This window comes from Lampetra planeri, chromosome 19, assembly GCF_965212315.1.
Source record: "Lampetra planeri chromosome 19, kcLamPlan1.2.h2, whole genome shotgun sequence".
NCBI classification, from domain to species: domain Eukaryota; kingdom Metazoa; phylum Chordata; class Hyperoartia; order Petromyzontiformes; family Petromyzontidae; genus Lampetra; species Lampetra planeri.
Window position 1 is genome coordinate 11170356 of NC_136125.1, and position 23898 is coordinate 11194253.

The window sequence follows — 23898 nt, forward strand, 5'->3', positions numbered from 1 at the left end:
AACAGACGCGTCACGGCTGCGCGAGGTCAACCAACGGAAGTGGCGTCACGACCCATCGGGTTAACATCCGGGTACTGCGGTCGTGGTGGGGGGGGGGTTGTTCAAGATGGCGGCGGCGTTGTGCACTCCCGACATTTGTAGGAGCTGGGATAAAGGCGGGCGGTCCGACTTGTGAGTTTCCTTTTAAATCGGCAATCGCAACGGTTTAAAGCCGGCGAGCCTCGCCACCCCCGTCCGTACGTGGAGAATGGTTTTTTTGGGAGGGGTCCACGCGCGCGCATTCCGATTGTATAAAAGGAGGCGGGCGAATGGCGCGGTGGTGTGCGCCTTAGGCGAGCAGGAGGCTGAGGCGTGGCCAAGGCCTCGGCATTAATGACAATAACGACGAAGAATTCGTGTTGTTTAAACTGTTTTTGATGCGCAAAGTGAGGGGCGCTATAAACAGTTTATGTGAAATGTGTAGATGTCGGAAACTGATCACATTGAAAAGTTATCAAACGGTTTCAAGTTTGTGGACGATTGCAAATGTTAAAACTGACATTTAAACGAAAAATGGAAGGTAGTTTGCATTAAAAACAAAAGCAGTTGACGCACAAACATGTAACGTAACAATAGAAGTTAACTTTTCTAAACGTTTCATGGTGCATGAAATTAATAATGAAAACAGAGGTAATTTAAAGTGCGCTCACTACATGTACAGCTACTAAAATCATTGTTACATTTTACAAAATAAAACTCGCCTTACAGTGCACTAAGCACATGCTTGTGGAATGTGTCAGGCTTGCACTAAATGGTTAAGCTATCGCTCCTGGTTGGGAAAAATGAACGCAGCGTAGAATCCAAAGAAGATTCCCTCATGAAGTGGGGAAGACATTACCACCGCCAGCATTTTACCCTGAACTCGTACTCGAGCGCTTATTACACGTGTTGACACGTAGCAGATATGTAATGCCCCTTGTTGCCAATTAGACGTTGCACCTGAAACAGTAAAGCAATTTAGTGAGGCGGGTTTTAGTAAACCGTGAAACGAGGCGGAAACGATTTATTTTCGAGACGGTTTATGAAGACGGTTAACTTGTTTTTGCAAAAAAAAGTTGCAAGGAATTCAATTTAAGGTATCATGCAACGTATCCAGTGGCGTGGAAGCTGTGGTATGCGTTATACAGTCTTTATTGACGGTGCATTATTGAAATACTGTAATATATCAGGACAATACGCATAACAGCTTTCAGCACAATGTCACTTAAGGCAAACAATACCCACTACTACATGTTTTCAACCAGTAATTCCGTAAGGCAGTGGTAATCACAACGGGGTCAACTATTGTCCCCGGTTAGTGGTTTGAAAGGACACTTCCGGATGCGTTGACACTATACTGTATAGCTGCAAATGCAACCTTCCCGTTTGATCAATGGAGTGCTTTTTCACTTGTCATGTTGCAGCTTGAAGCTGTGCCTGAACCTCTCGGAAGATGGGAACGCAAGCGACACATCTGTCAAAGGTGCTCAATCTTTCATATTTTTTTCTATTCCAATATGATTGGTTCCAACTCTGGCGTGGCATTTGCTTGAGGACATGGACAGAGTCAAGGCACGTGAACCCATTACGGACTTTCAATTCTCGGCCTCGTGCGTAATAACTGTAGTCTGTGACCCGAATGGCCCTTAATATATGTTCCCTGTTGTGTTTATTACGTAAGGAGGTGCCTCGGATGCGAAGTGTACTTTTGCGCGCAGTGTCGTCTGATGCAGTACTTCGACGCTGGGTCTTTGGTTCACAACCTTCACAAAGGATTTTATCAATGAAAACATGAAAGATACAAACATAACTGTTTCAGAGAGATATGTGCCCAGCTGTCGTTTGAGTAAATAGTACCTCGTGGAACCCCTTGTGAGCCTTCTGCAGTCTATGATGGGTCACAGACCGATATTCTCTCAACATAGTTTCTATAATTCCAGTAGTTGTATTTCGGACAAAGCGTTATTTTCTCTTGACTGAATTACTTGAGCGTAATTATTGTCTTGATATTTTTCCACAGACATCCGCCGTGCCCTATACGAGCTGGTCTCTAACGTCATTAAAAATACTTTGAAACTGGACCATGCCATGGGAGTACTCAGTGAGGTACTGGTAAGTTACTTTTTATGCGATTTATGCGTTATTGTGACATTCAGATACCACCTATACAGCGTGTCCATTTTTTAAGTTTTAAAATAAATAACGCATATTATGCATTTCCATTCTGATTTTGTGTTACAATTTTACACCAACAGGACTTGAGGAATGACTTGCCATCCGTACTTGCGGATGTGTTCTGCATCCTTGGTATGTTGACCCATTACTTTACAGATTGTGCACCGATATTTTTTTTTCCACATGGCAATTCATGTCTGCAATTGTTTGAAATTTTGGGAAAATATTATTCTCTCTTTGACCTCCGACAGATATTGAGACAAGCTGCCTTGAGGAGAAGGCTCAGCGTGAGCGATTTGTACAACTAGTCCAAGCATGCACTGTGAGTCCCCAGCAGCAACACATGAGCAAACATGCACACAAGCTTTTTCCCACGTAGCAACGTGACATTGAACCCTCTTACTCGTAGCTCTGTCTTATGCACTTTCATGGGCCGTCCTCTAAAACAAATTGTTACTCTGCTCAAGCAGTCGCCTATGACAGAAGAGGTTCAACATACATGATGAGAATAGCATAACCAGGATACAATTCTGAAAAATATTTTTTAAAAGAAAGAGCATACGCTATTTTGCAGTGATGTGGGTTTTGCTTCAGACCACCTGCAGTACAAACATTGATATTAAATGTAAGATACTTAAGCTGTGACATTCCAATGTTCTCTGTTCAATATTGTTTGTGGTATAGTCCATACATTACTAGCTACTGCCTCCCTTGCTGCTGCTTGCAATACGTTGTCTAGTGTAGTGGTCTCTAAATGGACACCTGGACTTGATAAAGATCAGCTATTAACTATTAATAAAAAAAAATAGTGTATATTTAGGCACACATAAATTGTTTTAAGGAATTTGATATTCAACTGAAATTGCAGTTTTTAAAATAGATTCATAGAACAGCTCCCAGTTAAAGGTTGTGTCATTGCTATTCATAACACATTCCTTGTTTTAGATACATCTTCATTGTTGTTTACACTTGTGTTGTGTCTCATAGCCTCTGGTGTCCGAGGTGGTGTTGAAAGAGCGCCTGGACCCAGAGACACTGGAGACGTTGGGTCTAATCAAACAGGCCTCCCAGTTCAACCAAAAATCTGTGAAGATCAAAACCAAACTCTTGTAAGTGCCCCACCATCTGAGCTGCACTACAACTTCACTTTATAACTTCGTTGTGGCCTGGCCCCATTTCAAAAGTTATGTGATGTCTAATCCGGTGCATGATGCAAACTAGTACGTTAATTTACCCATTACAGAGCGGTTATGACAATCATATGTCCCTAAATATAGTGCAATATTTGTTGCGTTTCAACAAATATACGTGCGTTTTTTTTTTACACACTTGATCTTCCATTCTGACACTTCAGTGATGCCGTCATGCTGACATTACTCTTCAAGGACATGGCAGTCCTTTTGACGTAGCTGCTTTGAAACATAAAGGCACTTGGGTTGTAAGCTTGCTTTTCTCGCTCGCTTACAGTTACAAGCAACAGAAGTTCAACCTCCTGCGAGAAGAGAATGAGGGATATGGGAAGCTGTTCACCGAGCTGTGTCAGGACTTGTCTGGGATCATCACGAGTGACATTATGCTGGAGAGCATCAAGTCCCTTATTGGTGAGACCTTCATAATTGTTATCTGCTTGTTAGCTGTGTGTATTTGAATCATCTGTCTAACCCAAATCGTGTTTTTATAAAGCTTGTTTTTTTTGTTATGTCAAAATTTACCCCAGAATTGTATTCATTCTCATGGTTTGGGCTAAATTCTGTTTGGGATTGTTGTCTATTAATATCTCGATTGTAGAGTCTATTGTTTGTACTATCCCATCTGCCGTTTTATATGCTTATATAATTCTATGTATTTCTAATGAGCGTCGGAGTCCATTTTTACTAAATCGTTTTTCTATCAAACATAGTGCCGTAATACAATTTCATTTCAAAATCTATTCAGGCCTTCTTAACATGTGTTCGTTGTCGACTGTATCAACTGCGTCTTGGCGGTGACATTCCAGGCTGCTTTAACCTGGACCCCAATCGCGTGCTGGATCTTGTACTTGAGGCATTCGAATGCCGGCCTGAGTACGCGCAAGAATTTTATCTGCCTCTGCTGGAGTCTTACATGAACACGTGCGAGCCACAAACACTCTGCCACGTCCTTGGGTTCAAGTTCCACTTTTACCAGGTTGGTGTAAAGGCCTCAGTTCTGTTCATTACTCACCAACTCAACTGTAACTTGCATGATTTATGCTGTTATTTGTAATTGTGTTATTTGTAATTGTTGTCAATACTTGGCTGTTGACAGACGTTTTGTGCCGATGCCAGGGTTTAAAGTTTGGTTGTGGAATGAGCACAGTTTTCTGACAGACATTTTTTTTATTTGTTAGACTAAATCTATGAGCTGGCCAGGTGCTTCAGGGCTTAATACCATGTTGACTGCCACTACCGAGATTCTACATTGCACTCCAATCAATGATCTGTGGTTAAACCAGCTTGAGTGTAGTAGAATGTATGGTTTTAGTCTGGTCATCTGTGACCACATCACATCATTACATATATTTTGGAGCTTAGTATTTAAAAAAAAAATGTATTTATTGTCGTGTAACGAAGTCCTCCATATACGAGAAGGTGCACCACCTATAGTTTGGATAACAGCCAATTCAAGAGACAACAACAGTAGTTCTCTGATTTTATCTTCCAGAAACCCTTTCCCATAGTTGTATAATTATATTTGAAAGTGTTTAATGGCACTGATAACAATTGTAAAATGGACAAATGAATTAATAACTGTCTTCAAGTGAAATCAAACTCTTTATTCACTCAAATATATTTATCATGTGTCTCCTTTGAGAAATGTTTTGGCCTTTACCTAGTTATATGGTGGGAGTAGTGTTGCAGTGGTTAACATTGTGCGATGAACAAGGCATCAATCAGCAATCAGAGTTCGATTCCTGGCCTCATTTTCTAACAGCAGTGGCAAGTGACATTGGAACCAGTCTTGACCCCCCCCCCGACCCATTACTTACAGAGCAGCACGGTGAAGTATGGTCAAGCAACCCCTATGACTAACAGCATGGGGAGACCGTCATAACTTATATTTACTTGTTTTTAAAAAGGCTTTGTATTTTTTTGTTCTCATTAGGAACCAAATGGAGAGACGCCACAGTCTCTGTACCGTGTGGCAGCCCTACTGCTGCAGAGTGAGCTGATCGACTTGGAAGACCTCTATGTGCACGTAAGTGCCCGCTAACATTCACCCGCTTCTGCTCTGTGCCCCCCATCCTTTATAGCCCTGTGTTCACGGTTAATTTTGCTTCTCGCTCCAAAACTTATTCACGCAGCTCCTGCCCGTGGACAGCGAGATGGTTGAGCAGCACAAGCGGGAGTTTGCCGAAGTCCGGCAACTCTTCCGCAAGATGAACATGGTCGTGCTGCCCACCGACAAGCCTGAGGAGAAGGAGAAGGAAAAGGACAAGGAGGACGAGCCGAAAGAAAAGGTACTTTTATTTGTGAATCTTCCTGATTTCTCTTGATCATGCTCGCATGCTTGCATGTGAATACGGACACTCGGTGCATTTTTGTCGGTACAAACAATGTGCGGTATGTCACCAAATCACCCGGAATGCGACCCCTCTCATTAGAGCTCAGAAGCTCAGAAAGGTCCAGTCTGTAAAGTGCTTATATGTGTGACCATGCAAATCGAGGTTGTCTATGACTATGGGGCTATATGGTGGGGACCAGACGACAGTGCAGCAAAATGGATTGTTGTGCTTTACTTCGAGGCTCCCCATATAATTGTTCTCCACCTTTACCAACCTGCACTTACACCACATGTGTTGAAGTATTACCAAATAACCCCAAGGAGCTATACGGCGAGGGAAGGCTATGATCCACCCGTGCATAGGTTTCGTGCTTTTTTTTGTTTCAGTTGCCAGACAACCAGAAGTTGGGCCTGTTGGAGGCCTTGCTGAGGGTTGGCGACTGGCAGCACTCCCAATGCATCATGGACCGCCTGCCACCCTTCTTCACCTCATCCCAGAGGCCCATAGCTGCAGCAATGTGCCTGCTTATACACTCTACCATAGAGCCTTTGTATAGGAGGTGAGTTCACTGCAACATTCACCTGAAGAAAGACCCAACCTAAAATGAATTAGCCTTTGTAGGTACAAACCAATATTGTCCTGGATGATCAGACACAAGTTTGAAACTTTGTTTGTGAGAAAAAGACTTTGAAATAACAGCATCTGGCCTTTTGACGTCATATTGCACATTTCACTACATCTTCAGTGCTCTAGCATCTCTGCAGTGCAATTCAAGTGTGCCTGACCAGAATGTTTTAAGTACATTTTCTCATTAACAAGCTTCAAACGTGTTCTGGCAGCCGAGGATGTAGCATCTAGTTAAATATCGACAAGATAAAAGCATTTTCATTTTTTTACAGTTTTCTTTAAAGCTGGACAGGCTGTATTTGGGTTGCATTACATAAACCTTGGGGTCTTCCACTGTGCACACATCTGTCAGATGTAAGTTTATGTAATATTTGTTACCTTATGTGTGGGTGTTTTTCTCCACACACATTACAAATTGCCGTCCGAGCCCATGACTTCGCTGACGTAAAGCATACTTTTCAGACATTAACTTGTGCTATTTTTCATCAATGTTATTTCTAAAAAATCTTAATTATAATCCTTTGTCTCATCAGTTCTACCACTTCCCTGTGGAACTAATCTATACAGTATTTTCTTCTTCCCCAATGTTTTTATCATTGTTAAGTCTATTCAATTTGTGCTCTCAGCATCACGTCATAGATTAAGATAGTTTATTCTTAACTCTTACAGAGCAGTTAGAGAACAGCTTGTGGAAGAAATCGCAGAAGTGATTACAAAATTACTTCTAGTGAACTCTTAACCACCCTAGAACTACTGCACTTTGTCACATGCTGTCAAGGGATGTTTATCACATGGCAGTCGAAACAGAATATTTCTACATAACAGATCTATAATTTTGCCAAGTTTGGTAAAAAAAAATCTAATTTTATTTCATGACTCATGAAAAGTAATTTGTGATGGGGCTGAGACCGCTATGTACTTGAAAGTTAAATAACGCGTTTAATGTTCAACGCTTCTTTCAGGTCGGGACTGCCGCGTGGAGCCAAGGGACGGCCGTTCCCGCCGCTGCAGAATCCGCGGGCGCTGCCGCTGGTGCGCTCTTTCTGGGACATGCGGCGCGATATTTTCCAGATGCTCACCTACGTCGGGCCGCACCTCAGCCACGACCCCGTGCTCTTCGCCAAGATTGTACGCCTCGGCATGGCGTTCATGAAGGAGGTGCAGAATCCGTCTCCCTCCCCCCCACCTTGTCCAGTAGCAGAACGCACAAAGCGAAAACGCCCGCTACGCACGTTTTAATGCTAGGAGAACATGCCCTGCCTTCACATTCTGTGCAAGAAACTGATAGGATGTTTACATTGTTTATTGCATGACTGAATGCTCACATGTTTTTATTGTGTAGGTGTGACTTGCGCCCCTTGTTTAGAAGGACTTTGGCAACAATTACGAGACAACAATTGACACTCTGCCCTTTAGGTCCTATTGTCACAGTTTGCAGTCAAGATCATTTTAAGATTGTAACTTTTTTTTCTCATTCTATCTATTATATTTCATCCCATTTGTTGCTCTTGAGTTGTTTAAACCTTTACACAAAAATGTTGAAAGAATTTGCATAAATCGTAAATGATAAATTATTGTACATATGATTCAATGTTTATCTCCAGAGAAGTCATTTTCAATCAATGAACTCGCATTCCTTATAGCTGTCACTGTTCAATTGTATTTAATTGAAGTGATTGGCGTGTTCTTTCCTGTTCATATATATATTTCATCCCATCTGCACGTAAATTTGATATTCATAAATTCATTCTGCTATGTACAGCAGTTAAAATATTTAAGGTATGCATTAAAGTCCAGTATTGGGTCATGTTCATTGAGTTGTTTTGTTATCCACTGGGTGCATATAAATGCTTGAATATTTTGAGTTTGTTGCTTAGCAAAGATTAACACATTTTATATGGCATGCAAATTTTTATTAAGAGTTATATTTCATTCTTGGAGTTCAATTTGGATGTCTTTTTATCTTCAGTATTCAGCGGATGCATCAAAATCAAGCGATAAAGAAAAATGGGTGAGCATACAATAGCATTCATACAGGACCAAGCAGTACCTTTTTAATTACGTGAAGTTTGATAAATATGATGTTTATAGACTGCACAGTCTCCAATTGTTAAGCTTGGAATGTTAATCAAATGTGCAGAATACATTTTAATTACAATTAACATTCCACATCTATCAAGCGTAGACCTATGAATGGTAAGGCTTAAAATGAAAGCGGTACATGCTTGAATGCGGCATGGTTTATAGTTTCGTATTTTATTATGTGTTTTTATTCTAAGGTAATTTCGAATGTTTTATTCGATGAAAGCACAATATCAATGTTATTATTTTTGTAAAATGGTCTTGTTTCAGGAATCTCTGCTGAGTTGTTTCCTAAGTATCACGGACCAAGTACTGCTACCTTCTCTGTCACTCATGGAGTGCAATGCGTGCATCTCTGAGGAGCTGTGGGGGCTGGTGCGCTGCTTCCCCTACCAGTACAGGTTCGTCTGGCACCCTCTTACCTTATCGCTCACACCATTAAGTGATTTCCCTAATCGTCGAGCGTAATTGCTTATTGTTAAATACAGAAAATGGAGTTGCTTTTTCCAAACTTTTACCTTGCGATGGGAAGCAAAACATTTGAGATTTTCAAGGACATTTAAGCACTATTTTCTTAACTTTGTTCTGGAAGTGGAGAAGGGAAAAGTGGTTTCTTTTGCATCAAATAATTTTGCTGGTACGTTCATTTAGTTTTAATAACATGGTGATAATGGTAGAGTATGGAAATTCCGAATATATAATATACCAAGATGATTGGTTTATATTATGAATATATGGAAAAATAAACTATTGTATTAGTTCTAGAACTATTTCAGTCCGAGCAGTTTAATCGTATGTTATCCTTGAGGAAATGGAATATGAATATCATAAGAGAAAGTCAAGGATTAATATTCCTTTACTGCTGTTTTGGTAAAAATGCATCAGAATGCATATGGTAGGTGGCACAAAAATGCTGTGTTTGTCTTTGTGTGTGGACTATTATAGACTAGTATTTGAGGGTTTGATATTTGTAATTCCTGCCTGCTATCTATTTTTACGAAAACATTTCAAAGAACATGGAAAAAATGTTTTTTTTAAACTGAAAATTGCATAGAAAAGCCAATTTTCCGAGGAACATTAGGGGTATTACAATGGTCTGTACGCGGAACCTGTGAATTTTGGATAATTAGAGCTCTTTCCCTGACACGTAAGTAATAATTGCAGTCAATTACCAGACAAACATTTGCTGTCCATTAAATTAATGTGCCTGATTTTAAGGGATCATGCTAAATGGATTTAACTTGTGCCGTGTGATATTCCCTGCAGCTGCTTTTGAAGTTTGGCCACTGCATTTATTTTTGTGGAAGTATGGAAGTGTATTAAAAAAAAAAATCTGTAATATTGAAATGTCCCAAAACTGAAATTCATCATTTTCAACAATGACATTTGGTCATCCGTCTGGTTTTATTTATCAGAATTCTTTAGACACCCCCGTGTTGCACACTGCTTACTGGTGTCAAATTGAACAATGTTTGCAATTTCTGTAATTTTCATTTTTAAAGAGTAAGTGCACCTGAGATTTGGCCTTTGCGCACGGCAGTTGTTGTTTTGGGAGAATGCAGCCCATCAACGTAGCAACTTGTCTGCCGGCACTGAATTTATACATGAAGAAATTACGTTTTTTTATGAAAATAACTCTATTAAATACTCAGTCCCAAAGCATGAGCACATGGTGTGGTGAGTTTGGTGACAGGATGTGTGCAACCTTTAGTACATGTTTGGAGGTTTGCAGATAATTTGGGTTGGTGATTTTGGTGCCACAGTTTGAGGATGTGACCCTTTCGCCATTTCCCCTCCTCTGCTGTTTCTCCCAAGGTATCGGCTTTATGGGCAGTGGAAGAACGAAACATACGCCAGCCACACACAGCTCGTCAGGATCAAAGTGCAGACCGTCGACAGATCGAAGTACCTCATGAAGTGAGTGTGTTCAGAAGGACAATATTGAGCAGTTTCAGTAGAAGCTATGCTTGTTATTTGTATACGCTTAAATTTTCCTTGCATCAATGGTTTATGTAATTTTTGTAAATCTGTTTTCTCTCGTGCGTTTTTTGTTCGTGTGATTTTGACTACAGTGCTGATTATGATTTCCCCTTATCTACATTTCATTGCAGGCGTTTGACCAAGGAAAATGTGAAGCCTTCGGGCAGGCAGATTGGGAAACTGAGTCACAGCAACCCCACCATTCTCTTCGACTATGTAAGTTTATCTGACAACATTTTAATTGTTGTCCTTTCTCCGCATCGCCACACGATTAGCATGGTTGGCTGCATACGGTGCGCAAGAAGTTCAACACATGTGCATCATTGTTTACATGCCATTATTATTTATTCAGAATTTTTAGGAATTCTATACAAATTTAAACCGCTTTAAATGGCTTGTTGTGCATTTTATTATTTCCACATGATTTAATTTAGGAAAACATCCATGCTGAAAATATAAACGTCTGGAAAATCTTCAACACTTTGCACGACAAAACCTACTCTGTCTAGACTAGTCCTGAAAGCAGTACAATTCTGACACACCATTAGATAAGCTTGTGTGTCATTGTTTCTGTCCACCTAATGTTAGTGCTCGCGTTCCGGGTGCAGAATACTGCGCCATTGTTTTGATGCACGTTTTGCTGTCCCGGTGCTCGACAGGCAGCGTGTAACGGGCGATTGCCTCCACGGCGGCCCCTGCTGTGTGTAGACTTTGTCCGTCCACTCGGCCAGTGTAATTTGTCCCCGCACGCCCAGGCAATCGACGAGTGAGCTATGTGGGATTCATCCACGAGTGGTTAAAATCGAGAAATATGAGGACAGGGCACCTCTGCTGACCTTGCTCACAATTGCGTTATACTTCATTTGCTCCGTCTGAATGGGGTCACGGGAAATTTCTGGCTGAACATGGAGCATTCAGTCTTGACAAGGCACACAGGTTCCTTTTCGCTTGAAATGTACGGCGAGGCCGGCAGTAAGTGCTGGCATGATTGAACTCATTTTCTGTAGGAAATGATTGCACTCATTTTACAGTCCAGCTTGCATCCTATAATTGTATATTTCTGTTTTTTTGTTGCAATGGCTACTTTGATGTACAGCTTTAAATGTGCCTTTACTATGAGTGAAACATCAGATTAAAATGTTTTCTATGTTTTGAAACGCTCAAAGCGCGTGAACACGTCAACTTATTGAATTTTGGTGTAGGGTCTTATGCCCTATAATTAACCCCTCAAGTTCCCTATCGCTTTTTGACACGTAAAAGATGTTTGCATGCCCTGTCTAACACCACTGTTTCGTATTTGTTTTACAGATCTTATCTCAAATCCAGAAATACGACAACTTGATCAACCCAGTGGTGGACTCGCTCAAGTACCTCACCTCCCTCTCGTATGATGTGCTTGCCTGTATCCTTTTTGCCCATAGGGTTTTTCATATGACCAAAGTCGAATCCTGCTGCAGTCTTGGCACTTTTACTTTGAATGCAAACTCATTTGTACAGAGTAAGCTTGTGCACAATTGATAAAAAAAAACGTGGCACCGTTCATATTTAATGTAGACATTATTAATCACATTACTTAAGTTAATGACATTTATTTCTCACGCTTGTTTTACGAGCCATGTTTTGCATTCTATGTCTTAGCAGCTTATATCCATTGATTAAGAAATGTCTGGAGGCACGTTGGTATGAGTACTTATACCAGCAGTGGATTGATCATGGACAATGATGATTTTACCAGCGTTGTTGACCCTTGTTTATTTGTTTATCTTGTGAGCTAGAAAGAAACATGATTTTAGCTACATTGTTGCTGGGCAGGTTCAGTGTTTAGGAGGGAGGATGTTTTCCTTGACTGAATGCCACAGACTGTATCATAGAAGCGCTCGCGAATCCAGACAAGGAGAAGATGAAGCACGATGACACCACCATCTCCCTTTGGCTTCAAAGTAAGAATCTGTAGGAGGGATTCACAGCACACTGTGATAAACTTTGTAGCCCATCATTCCAACTTGTAGAGGTTACATTACACTCATCCGTTACCCAGTGTTGGAATCTAATGACCCGTTGTTTTGTATTTGCCGAACAGTATTTCTCCACTCTTGACTAGTATGGAAAGAGAATAGGTCAACCATCGCCAAATAACCAACCTATTTTAGTCTTTCAGGGTCCCTCATTCTCAAGAGGTGATTGACTACGTTTTGTTATGCTCAATAAAATAGAATGTGGATTGAATTATAGTTGTGCACAATTCACAATAAACTCAACACACTCGTCAATAACGGTGCCTTAAAATTATATATATAAAATCAGTGGCATTCGATCAATGGCCCTTCAAAGTACATTTTCAATAACACTTAAGCTGTTTCCATTTAAATGTCATAACACTTAAACCAGACACTCTGATTGGCACGGTTAGCTACGTGCGGTATATACAAAATTACGTCACAGCTTGCCAGTAGCATTACGAAGATTTGTAAAGTTTGAGAATGATTGCTGCAAATCCGTTTCAAAAAAGCTTTTTCATTTGAGATGAGAACAAAACCCATAACGCAATGTACATAATTATGTAGGGAAATAAGCTCGTATGCTTGACGTGTACATTAGTGTTTACATGTGCATATTTCTTCATCTAATCAAGTCCCTGAACAAGATGGATAGTTATGATCTAACTTGCCAGCTTGTTTTTATTGTTTATTTCTTTACCTAATCATCCTTATCTTTAATTATCCTTATATTTAATCAGCTTACACCAATTAACACAATTAATATCAATAATTTTGTGGTACAGGGCTTTTTTGTTTACGTTTGCTGCCCCTTTGCAAGTGCCATGTTCTCAACTCTCATCCATCATCATCACTCTTACGAGTGTCGCTACCAAAACACGACTTCTCAACTGGAGCTTTGCCCACTCACATCGTGTTATGCAGCTCCTCCAGCTTGGTGCAGGGGTGAGCAGGAACCTGTGTGGGTTGTTTTACAGGTCTCGCAAGCTTTTGTGGAGCTGTTTTTCGCAAGTACCCAATAGAGCTCACTGGCCTCCTGCAGTACGTAGCCAATCAGCTCAAGGCTGGGAAGAGGTAAGCATCCTTATGGTGCGACTGATGTCGATATTTATCATGGAGATATTGATACCAAGCCCACAGCCTCAATCAAATCATGGTGTTTGTACACCACTGCTTGTATTTTATCACTTGCAATGCAATCCAGTGGGAATTTTAATTGCAATCAGAACTTAAGATACTTTACATGTAGTGGAAGACAACTTGTGATATTTTTGTTTTTAATTGTTGAGAAAAAATATGATCTTTAATTGGGAGTAAAACTAGTGTAAACAAATGGGCTACTTAAATATTCAAGCTGCTGCTTGTAGCCTTTAAAACCATTGCCAATCCAGTTTACATATTCAACTTAACATACATTTTAAGATACGCATTTTATGCGTAAAGTAAAAAAAATGGCGCGTGAGCGTTGGTCAACATTTTTGTGATGCAAGTTTGTTAGGAGTGGTAAGCACAGGTGGTGCATCATTCATCTCAGTCAGTTTACCCACAACACCTGGGTCTCTCTTATGACCTGCCAATGAACCTTTGAAACTTCACGTGGCCTCTACTTGTTACCTAGCCTGGCCGCTTTGTTGATACAAGCTCCGTGTGCCTCGCAGTTTTGACCTGCTGATACTCAAGGAGGTGGTGCAGAAGATGGCCGGCATCGAGATCACGGAGGAGATCACCAACGAGCAGCTGGAGGCGATGGCCGGGGGAGAGCTCCTCCGAGCCGAGGTGAGGAGGGGCAGCCGCGAACCCCATCATTCACGGAGGGCTTTAATCTAAACCCCAGGAGATGGATAATGAATGATTCAGCGCTGGAGTCTCCTGCCGTGCGTTTCAGCCAAGTTTGTTAAGAGCATTAACTGACAATGCTGTTTTATGCACACACGACCCGATTGATGTGCTGCGAACTTTTTATTGGTGATTTGCTTCCGTCACTGGCAATGAGGCAAATTGATAAGGCAGTGCTTTCTGTGAATTTCATAAACTAGCCAAAGCTTGTATTTCAATGTCCTGCATTTTTATTGTTTTCTACTTTACCTTTGGGCCAGATCTATGGTTAAAGCAATTATTTTAAAAATATAAAAATTTTTATCTGTTTATCGGAAAGTAGGAGAAAAATTTGTGGATTCTGTCCTAAAGAATGAGAAACAGCGCAGTTGCCCCCCCCCAATGTGACGCGGTGACAATGACTGATGATTGACATCATAAATCTAGATTCACCTCGACCTTGGTTCAAGGTGAGCAGGGAGAACGTTATTATTAGGACAAATTGCACAGCACCCTGTGCTTGTTTTTGAACCTTGTGTGTGAAATTGATTCATGGAAATTATACATTGTATGCTAATTGTATATTCAATGAAGAATGAAGTCATTCGTCGGTCATCAAGTTTTGAGCTTATTTTGTTTAACCAGGTGAGAATGCAAGACATCAGGAAAGTCTCATTTACAAGAGTAACCTAGGGCATGAGTCTGCCAGTAGGGGCGATGATTGCTATGCATATTCCAAATTGAGTAATTTGCAGGTAATTTTCGAATTAGACAGATTTTGGCCCTGGCACGCAATGGCCTTCTATCGCAAATTACATCAGCTGATCTTTAACGTCCACTGTGAGTGAAGCTGATGGAGTGTAGCATTATTATGGTTATTAAACACACAATAATCAGGCTACCGCTGTATTCAAACCACGAGCCTCTGCAGCAAGTGGCGAACACTCTACTGGTCGACCTTGTTACGGCCCTAGTAAATAGTGGCATTTCTAATAAACACTTGTTTTTAGTATTACGTCAAATACAGTAAAGAAAATGTCGCTAGGTTATGACTCTTTCTTTATGGCGAAATTAAAGCTACATATAATACAGTGACAGTCACGGTGGCGCTTGACTTGTGTGTGCATGTGCTCCTGCAGGGTGGCTACTTTGGGCAGATCAGGAACACGAAGAAATCGTCGCAGCGTCTCAAGGACGCCCTGCTGGACCACGACCTGGCGCTACCACTTTGCCTGCTCATGGCGCAGCAACGCAATGGCGTCGTCTTCCACGAGGGCGGCGCCAAGCACCTCAAGCTCGTCGGCAAGCTCTACGACCAGGTGCGGTCCGCACACATTTCACTGCCACATACACATTTGATGCTGCTGTTACAGTTAACTCTTGATTTGTTCGTGTTTGGTCCAGCACGTGAACAATTGAATAATACATGGAAAATGGGACATTCCCCACCCATTCGCACATGTAATGCACGCACCGGTTATGTTGATAGCTGAGTGACCGAAGGCTTAAATGAAAACAGACGATACATAAAACAATAAAAGTGTTTTTTAACCTGTCTGTGCATACCTTGACATCTCTCAATCTGCACAGGCTTTCCCTGGGTACACTAGTTTCCTCCCACATCCAACACACTCCTTAAACACTTCATAATTAAAACACACCGGTGGGCTGATGAAGTAACTAATTGGCGTTTTGTTAATGTGACACATTTTTTAATGGTCGGGTGGTGGAGGGTTGCGACACATTTATAATAACGCGATCTAACCCAAAAACTTTATTATTAATAATACTGGTTGCGAACGCCTACATGTTAAACGCCTTAAAAACTGTGACCACACGTCCCATTGCAGTATCCTGCTGAAACATTGTCTTGAGACTGTTGGGCAACCACCTCTGCAAGAAGCAGAGCCGCTCCATAATCTGTCACACACTACATTCATGCCTCTTATCTGGTTTAGTTCGATAGGGAATGGCTCGGTTAAAGTAAAACTAGTGATAATTCAAAACATGAAAATTAGGCTTGGCATTTCTTGGTTTAAAATATTTCCACCAACTTGAGCCTTCTGAGTGCTGCTGGATTACAGGCATGCACCATCATGAGTCTCATATGATTGATTCATTGAGTGATCTCTTGGTTTGTGAGCATGTACTTTATTAATGTTGCTCTGTTGCAATAAATTACCAGTCTGAGATGCCTCTGAGCAACCACAGAACTGCTCGTAACTTCCCTGCTGGCCCAGCGAACACATTGCGTCGCCACGGTCTGCAAACACACGTGTGCATCATGACACGGGTTCTGTTTTCCCCGGCAGTGCCATGACACGCTTGTGCAGTTTGGAGGATTCCTGGCATCCAACATGAGCACGGAGGACTACGTTCGACGCATGGCGCCCATCGACATGCTGTGCCTGCAGTTTCACGCGCCGCACGACGCCGCCTTTTTCCTTTGCCGGCCGATGTACGCACACCAGATCATGGTGAGTGTTCGAAAATTCCTCTATCCGTCCTTTCATCATCCTTAGTCATGATCAGTCCACTGCTGGATGAAGGCTTCCCCAAGCTGTTAGCATCTCTCACGATGCAACAATCCATCTAGCACCTGCATACGAGTTAATCCTTTATTTCCATCTCCGTTATAGACATCCTCTCGGGCACATGAACCTCCCTTGGTGGCCATCTAGGGCGCGAATATTCATACATACAATAATAGTGGAATTCATCAATTAATATTGATGATTTAGCTTCTGGTATGTGGATAATTGGCATTTGTAAGAATCAATGTTTATGATAAACTTTCCTTGCATTGTGGAGATCCTTTTGCAAAATAGCTGGTTACATAATGTCTGATGCACTGCACATGAATAATAACAGGTTTACTACCACTGATAATAATCAGCTCAGATAAGCAATATAATCACAACCAGTTTATTTAAGAACTGTGGGTTGTTGCAAGTTGCCTGGTGAATTTGTCATGATAAAATGTAATGTATACACAATACTAATGTCATTTTATAAATATGCTAAAAGCAAGTGATGGTTTGGTTCACCAAGGATGATGATTTTATATATTATTAGTGTTTGCCGCGAGACTTAAAGCAAATTAGAATGTCAGGCTGCCCTAGGAAGTAAAACCAAATTATCTCTGAGATGTATATTTTGTATTCTTAGGTTTTTTCGGTAAAGTCACGTAGGTAAAACATCAAAATTAATAAAAATAAAATAAAATAAAAAATCACGACGTTTCGGAGGCAACACAAGTCTCCGTCTTCAGGTGGGACCGTCACAGCCGGAGTAGCTGCATCAATGAATTACGTTCCATTCATTGGCTACCACATTCTGATGAGCTCCCCCCCCCCTCTCCTCCCCCCCTCAACTTGCTTTTAAGGGATTACATCTTGAATCATTGCCTCACTTGATGCAGCTAATCCGGCTGTGACGGTCCCACCTGATGACGGAGACTTGTGTTGCCTCCGAAACGTCGTGATTTTTTATTTTATTTTATTTTTATTAATTTTGATGTTTTACCTACGTGACTTTACCGAAAAAACCTAAGAATATGATTCCTTGCAGTCACGAAAGCTTCAAATCTAGAATTAATGTATATTTTGAGTGCCCAAATTATACAGATTTATTTTGTTCATATTTTTTAATTGGCTATATCTGTGCCAAATCTCAGGCGTGTAACTGTTCTAGAACACTATTAGCGTTGCATCAGTCACTCGGGCTTGATCGTCTATTTTAGCTCGCTTGCATCCCTCGCCCTGTGTCCGCCGTCAGTCCAAGTACGAGGAGCTCAAGAAGGCCGACAAAGGCAACAAACTGAACAAGACGCAGCGTTACATCCAAGCGAGCATGGCGGTGATGAGCCCCGTGCAGGAGGCGGTGACGGCACTTCACCCGACGCGCGTCTGGGAGGACATCAGCCCACAGTTCTATGGCACCTTCTGGACGCTCAGCATGTATGACCTGTCGGTGCCCACGGCGAGCTACGAGCGCGAGGTCGGCAAGCTCAGGGCACAGTTGCGCGCCATCGACGACACGCAGGACATGGTGCGTGGCTTTCACAGCGTAACGGAGGATGGTGTTCGTTCATCGCTGAAGTTAAGCTTTTTAAAGTGTATGGTCCTCTTGACCGCGGCTGGTGTTGGACCACTACCCCAGACCGTAACTCCTCTTGTCGTATGGGTCAGTGGTAGTCCAATGGTTGGTGGATTTTGGTGTATGCCCCATTGTAAGTTTTCTTTGCTATGGGACACAACTGGATAACTTGGAAGAAAGTCCTGCAGAACAGAGGGAGAACAAAAACTCGGCACTGAAAGGCACCCGAGTCTGGAGTCAAACCCCAGGTCCTTACTTTGAGGCACAAGTTACCATTGCGCCACCCAGTGGATATTTGGCTATTTCGTGTTTGCGGTGTACTCCAGTTTGCTCCAACTGAAAAAACACTGCTTTGGGAAGACATTTGCTGAAGATCAAAAGCAGGACCTACTGAAAAAAGTTGATACCCAGCCAGGTTTCTTTGGAGAAAGTAAATGCTTCTAATTCTTATAAGTGACTCAAATTATTCCCAAATTGCTTAAAAACATTTCAACTATGCTCGGTTAATTTACCTCATTTATATTAACCATTGCAAAGGGGATGTGAATCAGGGGGAATACATTTTGCTGTTTGGTTGCAAGCAGCTTTTAATTTGTTTTTAAGGCTTGTAATACCAAATGTACGTTGACAGTGGTGCACATTGAATTTTCTCTGCATTATTGCAGACAATGTTCTGTGATAACTCCCTTTATTGGCAAGCAAGCCGACCGCGAGACTACACGGAGCTGCCTGAATATTAAAGCAAGCAAATAATTTCGTCGGCTGACTGGTGCTTTCCCGCGTTTGACTCCGCAGCCTCCAAACAAGAAGAAGAAGGAAAAGGAGCGGTGCATGGCACTGGTGGACAAGCTGAACGACGAAGAGAAGAAGCAACAAGAACACGGGAATCGAGTGCTGATTCGGCTACGGCAGGAGAAGGACAATTGGTTCCTTGCAAGTACGACACGCCCCTCTTGCCCTCAACACGACGCGCACGCAAAATGCCAGGCTCTTGACTTTAGCCTTACCAAGATAAAATTTCAATTTAAAGCTTTCGTGACTGCAGGGATTCATCTTATTGGTTCTTTCGGTAAAGTCACGTAGAAGGGAAATAATACAATAATAAAAATTAAACATGTTTTATTTTTATTATTTCCCTTCTACGTGACCTTCCCAAGACTGTCAAAATTACAAGATATTGTTGGCTAAAAGCTTTCCGCAACTTTATTACACAAAGCATTTAAGTCTATTGAAATATTCAAGTGTTATGGTAGGTTTTTACCCTTTTAATTGGTACAAAACTGACACCTTTATTCAAGGCATCATGTTTGCAATGACCACAACACAAGTAGTCAATAAAGCAAACAAAAAGAAGGAACTCTGATAAGGATAATAATATGCACTGTCCTTATTATCCTTATCAGAGTTGCTTCTTTTTGTTTGCTTTATTGACTACTTGTGTTGTGGTCATTGCAAACATGATGCCTTGAATAAAGGTGTCAGTTTTGTACCAGTTAAAAGGGTAAAAACCTACCATTATATTTTGCCACTGGTAAAAGAGATCTCATAGTATTCAAGTGTTGTTTACAAATAGTGTTTTTCTGCGATGGACATGATGCCATGAGATTAAATTTGCGTGCAGAACCTCTTAGAGCAAGCCTGTGCACCACCTCGTATCAATGTAATATCCCAGGAAGATGACATCACAGAACCACTTGTGAAGTCAATTCAATAGGCCCAAACTTATACGAGTTTTCTTTGCATGCTGGAGTTATTGAAAGCCCTAATTTAATACATTTTTCAATGCATTAATTTATGTATTTGAGGCTTCAAACCTCAATGATTTAACCATGGGAGACTGCTCATTAAAATGCAGGAGCTTCGCTCTACTGGCTTTTCATGGTGTTATAATTCTCTCTTGATTTTGACTGTTCCCCACCCACAACTTTTTCCCTGCCGCTTTACAGAGTCAACGAAGAATGAGACCATCACGAAGTTCCTGCAGCTGTGCGTTTTCCCGCGCTGCATCTTCACGTCGAGCGACGCAGTCTACTGCGCCAAGTTTGTGGAACTCGTGCACCAGCTCAGGACCAACAACTTCTCCACGCTGCTGTGCTACGACCGGGTACTTCTGCAAGAGCACTTGTTCCAATCACGCTGCACAACGGATAACCCACTGAGAAAATTACATTTTTGTACACATGATGATTGCGAAACATGTCCCATGTTAACACAGGGCACTGATTCAAAGGAGATATTTCTCTCAAATTATAAATAATATTCTTAGATGTGCAATTTGTTACATGCGTCTTGAGCGGAAGAATCGATTTTAATCAGAACCGTTACACACCAGTGCACGCATAACACTTGCATTGTTGCATCCCTTGACCAATCCTCTGCTGGAAGAAGGCCTCTCCACGACATGTTGATCGTGTGGGTTACTTTATTATCAGTCACCAGACTGGTCAGAGTTGGTCAAGGGAGGACCTCAGTGTTCAGATATCACTCGCCACTGATGTTAACTGTGGCTAACAAACTCAGGTCACCAGGTGAAAAATTTAAATAAATTAAATCACGACGTATCTTGCGCAACACGAGCGTCCTTCTTCAGGTGGGGACAACTTAGCGAAAGCACAACGCTTAATTTATTTAGCGAAAGCACACCGCTTAAGTGTGTGACACACTTGTGTTGCGCCCGAAACGTCATGATTTAATTTATTAACATTTTTTACCTACGTGACTTTACCGAAAAAACCAAAGAGTATGAATCCTTGCAGTCACGAAAACTTCTAATCTAGAATCAGGTCACCAGGTTCACAGTGCAGCACGTGAACCACTGCGGGACGGCTCCATCTGTGCAATCTCATGTTTTTTTATGCACTAAGTGTGTCACTTGCGAAGAGACAAAGTTGGTGCATTTCACTCATCTACAAGCAAGCCGAATAATCTTTTACGTTTGTCGCGCCAGGTTTTCTCGGACATCATCTACACAGTGGCGAGCTGCACGGAGAACGAGGCGAGTCGCTACGGGCGCTTCTTGTGCAGCATGCTGGACACGGTGACGCGCTGGCACCGCGACCGCGCCATCTACGACAAGGTGAAGCGCAGGGCGGCGGGCTTTGTGTTATTAAAAACATCCATCAAAAACGTTGGGGAAAAGGTCTGCGCCGCTTGAAATAGCACCCCAGTCGCTGTCAACCGGGTTCACCCCTACCTTTTCATGTACTTTTAACTCGCTTGTCTGGGTTTGGAATGGTTAGTAATGCTCCACGCTTTGCCCTACAGAGTGTGGTATGTCACGGCGGATTATTGGAAGTGTGCTCGGTATTGATGATGTGTGTAATGTGCTCGTGGAAGGTCGAGACATTTTTACACTCCTTGCTGCCTTGACCGAGTCCAGTGCACTAACCTGTATGCCATGGTAATTCACTTCATTAATAGTCAAACAATCCAGTTAACTTGCAACAACACTCTTTATTAAAGGCATACAAAACAGCCTATGCTCGCTGCAAGGGGTTCCAAATGGATATTTATTTTTATCTCCAAGACGTGTTGCTCGTGGGACAATTTGAAATATAAAATTGGAGATGAAGCATGAATGTGGTCAAATGTTAAATTTGTTTCATTATTCTCCGTCAGGAATGCGGAAGCTTCCCCGGGTTCATCACGATCCTGCGGGCCGTTGGCTCGGACGGCGCCAACAAAGCGGACCATCTGGACTACGAGAACTTCCGCCACGTCGTCTACAAGTGGCACTACAAGCTCACAAAGGTGGGCGTGTGTTGCCCTTTCGCGTGGCCCCTGAGTGTACCATGGATCCTCGCCCACCTTGCCCACCTTGCCCACCTTGCCCACCTTGCCCACCTCACGATTGCATCGACCTCCTGTCACCAGATCCACATCGCAGTGTAATAACAACATCACAAGTGCTCCGCTACCTGACCGATTGTAATTTTGCATGAATTATTTTAGGAAGTAACACGAGGCCATATAACATTTGCATCGTGCAAATGTGCGAAATACCAAGTTTGCTATTTGTGTATGTATGTATGTTGAACTTCTTTCATACCGTACGTAGCCAACCGTGCTAATCCGGCCAGATTGGTACATGGTTAGAATAAGCGATTAGCAATGAGAAGATTGCAAGTTTCAATCTTGGCCAGAAGTTGACTCGGCTGTTCTTCCTTCTGGGGTTGATAAAATGGACACCACTGGGGGTTTTAATTGTCAGTGGTTTTCCTTCACGTAATTTTATTTCATACTAGATATTGTATATGCATTGTATTGCCTTTATAAAATGTCCAATAGACTTATCTTCCTGCCATCTCGTGCACGATATGCTGGATTGTGAAATTTCACTCCCTCTGTAATGGTCAGTTCTAATCAATGAATAGTTACATAATGATGATGTTGAATTTCTCCCACAGGCATCGGTGAACTGTCTGGAGACGGGCGAGTACACGCACATCCGCAACATCCTCATTGTGCTCACCAAGATCCTGCCCTTCTACCCCAAAGTGCTCAACCTGGGCCAGGCACTGGAGCGTCGCGTGCAGAAGATTTGCCAGGATGAGAAGGAGAAACGGCCCGACCTCTACGCTCTCGCCATGGGGTAACGGTGACCTTGGTCGGCCAAAAGACTGATGGCTCGTGGGGAAAACATATTCCTTTGGCTTACAAATCAAACGTATATATGCGTAGGCACAGTCGTCACCGTTGGCATCTACTAATTTGATCATGTTTTGCAGTGACAAAAAATGTAAACAGTGGCCATTATACATATTCTGAAAACATAAGGCATAAAACGTAACATTGTGATTCATCTAGAGGATATTGTACATCGACAATATTAAATGATCCTTATCGTAAACCTGACCAATGAGTTTATGACTAGCCAAGTTGTGAAAACATTGCTTGTGAAAATCTTGGCACGTAATTGTATTTACCTGGCAGTTGTTTGGGATCACAAGGATGAATGGTAAATAATCACGACTAGTCGGTGCTTCAGTGCTCCTGTTAAGTATTTTATCTTAAGCGTTAGAAAAAAAACATGTTCACAACTAACAGGACAACTCGGCCCTGTCAATGAATGACGGTGTCATTGTTGTTGATAGCTTTTCATTTGCCGTCCATAAGGCATTAGTGGTGATGTCCCGATTATTTGGTGGTCGGCCTTTTCGGTTAGCAGAGCCTCCACATCCTTCACCTCCTCTCGGGTTGCCACACTTCTGCGCAACCGCACGCCGAACCCGAACCGCACCTTTGCCTCTCACCCCCGCCCGCCACCACTCCCCCGGCTCTAAACTTGGCGTGACGTGATTGGCAGCTACTCGGGGCAGCTGAAAAGCAAGAAGGTGGCCATGGTACCCGAGAACGACTTCCACCACAAGGAGCCGCCCAAGGCGGCGGGCACCCCCTCCTCCACGCCGACCACGCACAGCTCGTCCACCAGCCCCGCGCAGGCCAACGGGCAGTCGAACGAGGGCCACGGCACCGCGCACAACATAACCACGGGCGGCCGCGCGGACGACGGCAGCCAGGGCGATGGAGGTGAGCCCCGCACCCCTGCAGACTCGCCCAACATTGGTGGATTTTAAGAAATGT

At 42.4% G+C, this 23898-nt stretch overlaps 1 protein-coding gene across 4 annotated transcripts in view; it reads left to right on the forward strand.

The window, feature by feature from the left end:
- Positions 1 to 63: 63 nt before the first annotated feature.
- THOC2 (THO complex subunit 2) overlaps positions 64 to 23898 on the forward strand; it is a 33037-nt gene continuing 9202 nt past the window's right edge. For 3 of the 4 annotated variants that reach the window (XM_078603004.1, XM_078603001.1, XM_078603002.1), the window contains exons 1-29: positions 64 to 171; positions 1443 to 1501; positions 2039 to 2130; positions 2274 to 2325; positions 2445 to 2515; positions 3181 to 3302; positions 3661 to 3794; positions 4190 to 4359; positions 5317 to 5409; positions 5516 to 5671; positions 6103 to 6275; positions 7306 to 7501; positions 8313 to 8354; positions 8696 to 8826; positions 10241 to 10342; positions 10537 to 10621; positions 11714 to 11807; positions 12265 to 12345; positions 13380 to 13476; positions 14061 to 14178; positions 15357 to 15536; positions 16530 to 16694; positions 17995 to 18267; positions 19111 to 19252; positions 20262 to 20419; positions 21263 to 21391; positions 21934 to 22065; positions 22722 to 22906; positions 23621 to 23844. In XM_078603004.1, coding sequence (XP_078459130.1) covers positions 107 to 171; positions 1443 to 1501; positions 2039 to 2130; positions 2274 to 2325; positions 2445 to 2515; positions 3181 to 3302; positions 3661 to 3794; positions 4190 to 4359; positions 5317 to 5409; positions 5516 to 5671; positions 6103 to 6275; positions 7306 to 7501; positions 8313 to 8354; positions 8696 to 8826; positions 10241 to 10342; positions 10537 to 10621; positions 11714 to 11807; positions 12265 to 12345; positions 13380 to 13476; positions 14061 to 14178; positions 15357 to 15536; positions 16530 to 16694; positions 17995 to 18267; positions 19111 to 19252; positions 20262 to 20419; positions 21263 to 21391; positions 21934 to 22065; positions 22722 to 22906; positions 23621 to 23844 — 3721 coding nt within the window. In that variant the 5' untranslated portion in view covers positions 64 to 106. The remainder of the gene's footprint in view (positions 172 to 1442; positions 1502 to 2038; positions 2131 to 2273; positions 2326 to 2444; positions 2516 to 3180; positions 3303 to 3660; positions 3795 to 4189; positions 4360 to 5316; positions 5410 to 5515; positions 5672 to 6102; positions 6276 to 7305; positions 7502 to 8312; positions 8355 to 8695; positions 8827 to 10240; positions 10343 to 10536; positions 10622 to 11713; positions 11808 to 12264; positions 12346 to 13379; positions 13477 to 14060; positions 14179 to 15356; positions 15537 to 16529; positions 16695 to 17994; positions 18268 to 19110; positions 19253 to 20261; positions 20420 to 21262; positions 21392 to 21933; positions 22066 to 22721; positions 22907 to 23620; positions 23845 to 23898) is intronic. The other variant, XM_078603003.1, reaches the window with a different exon arrangement.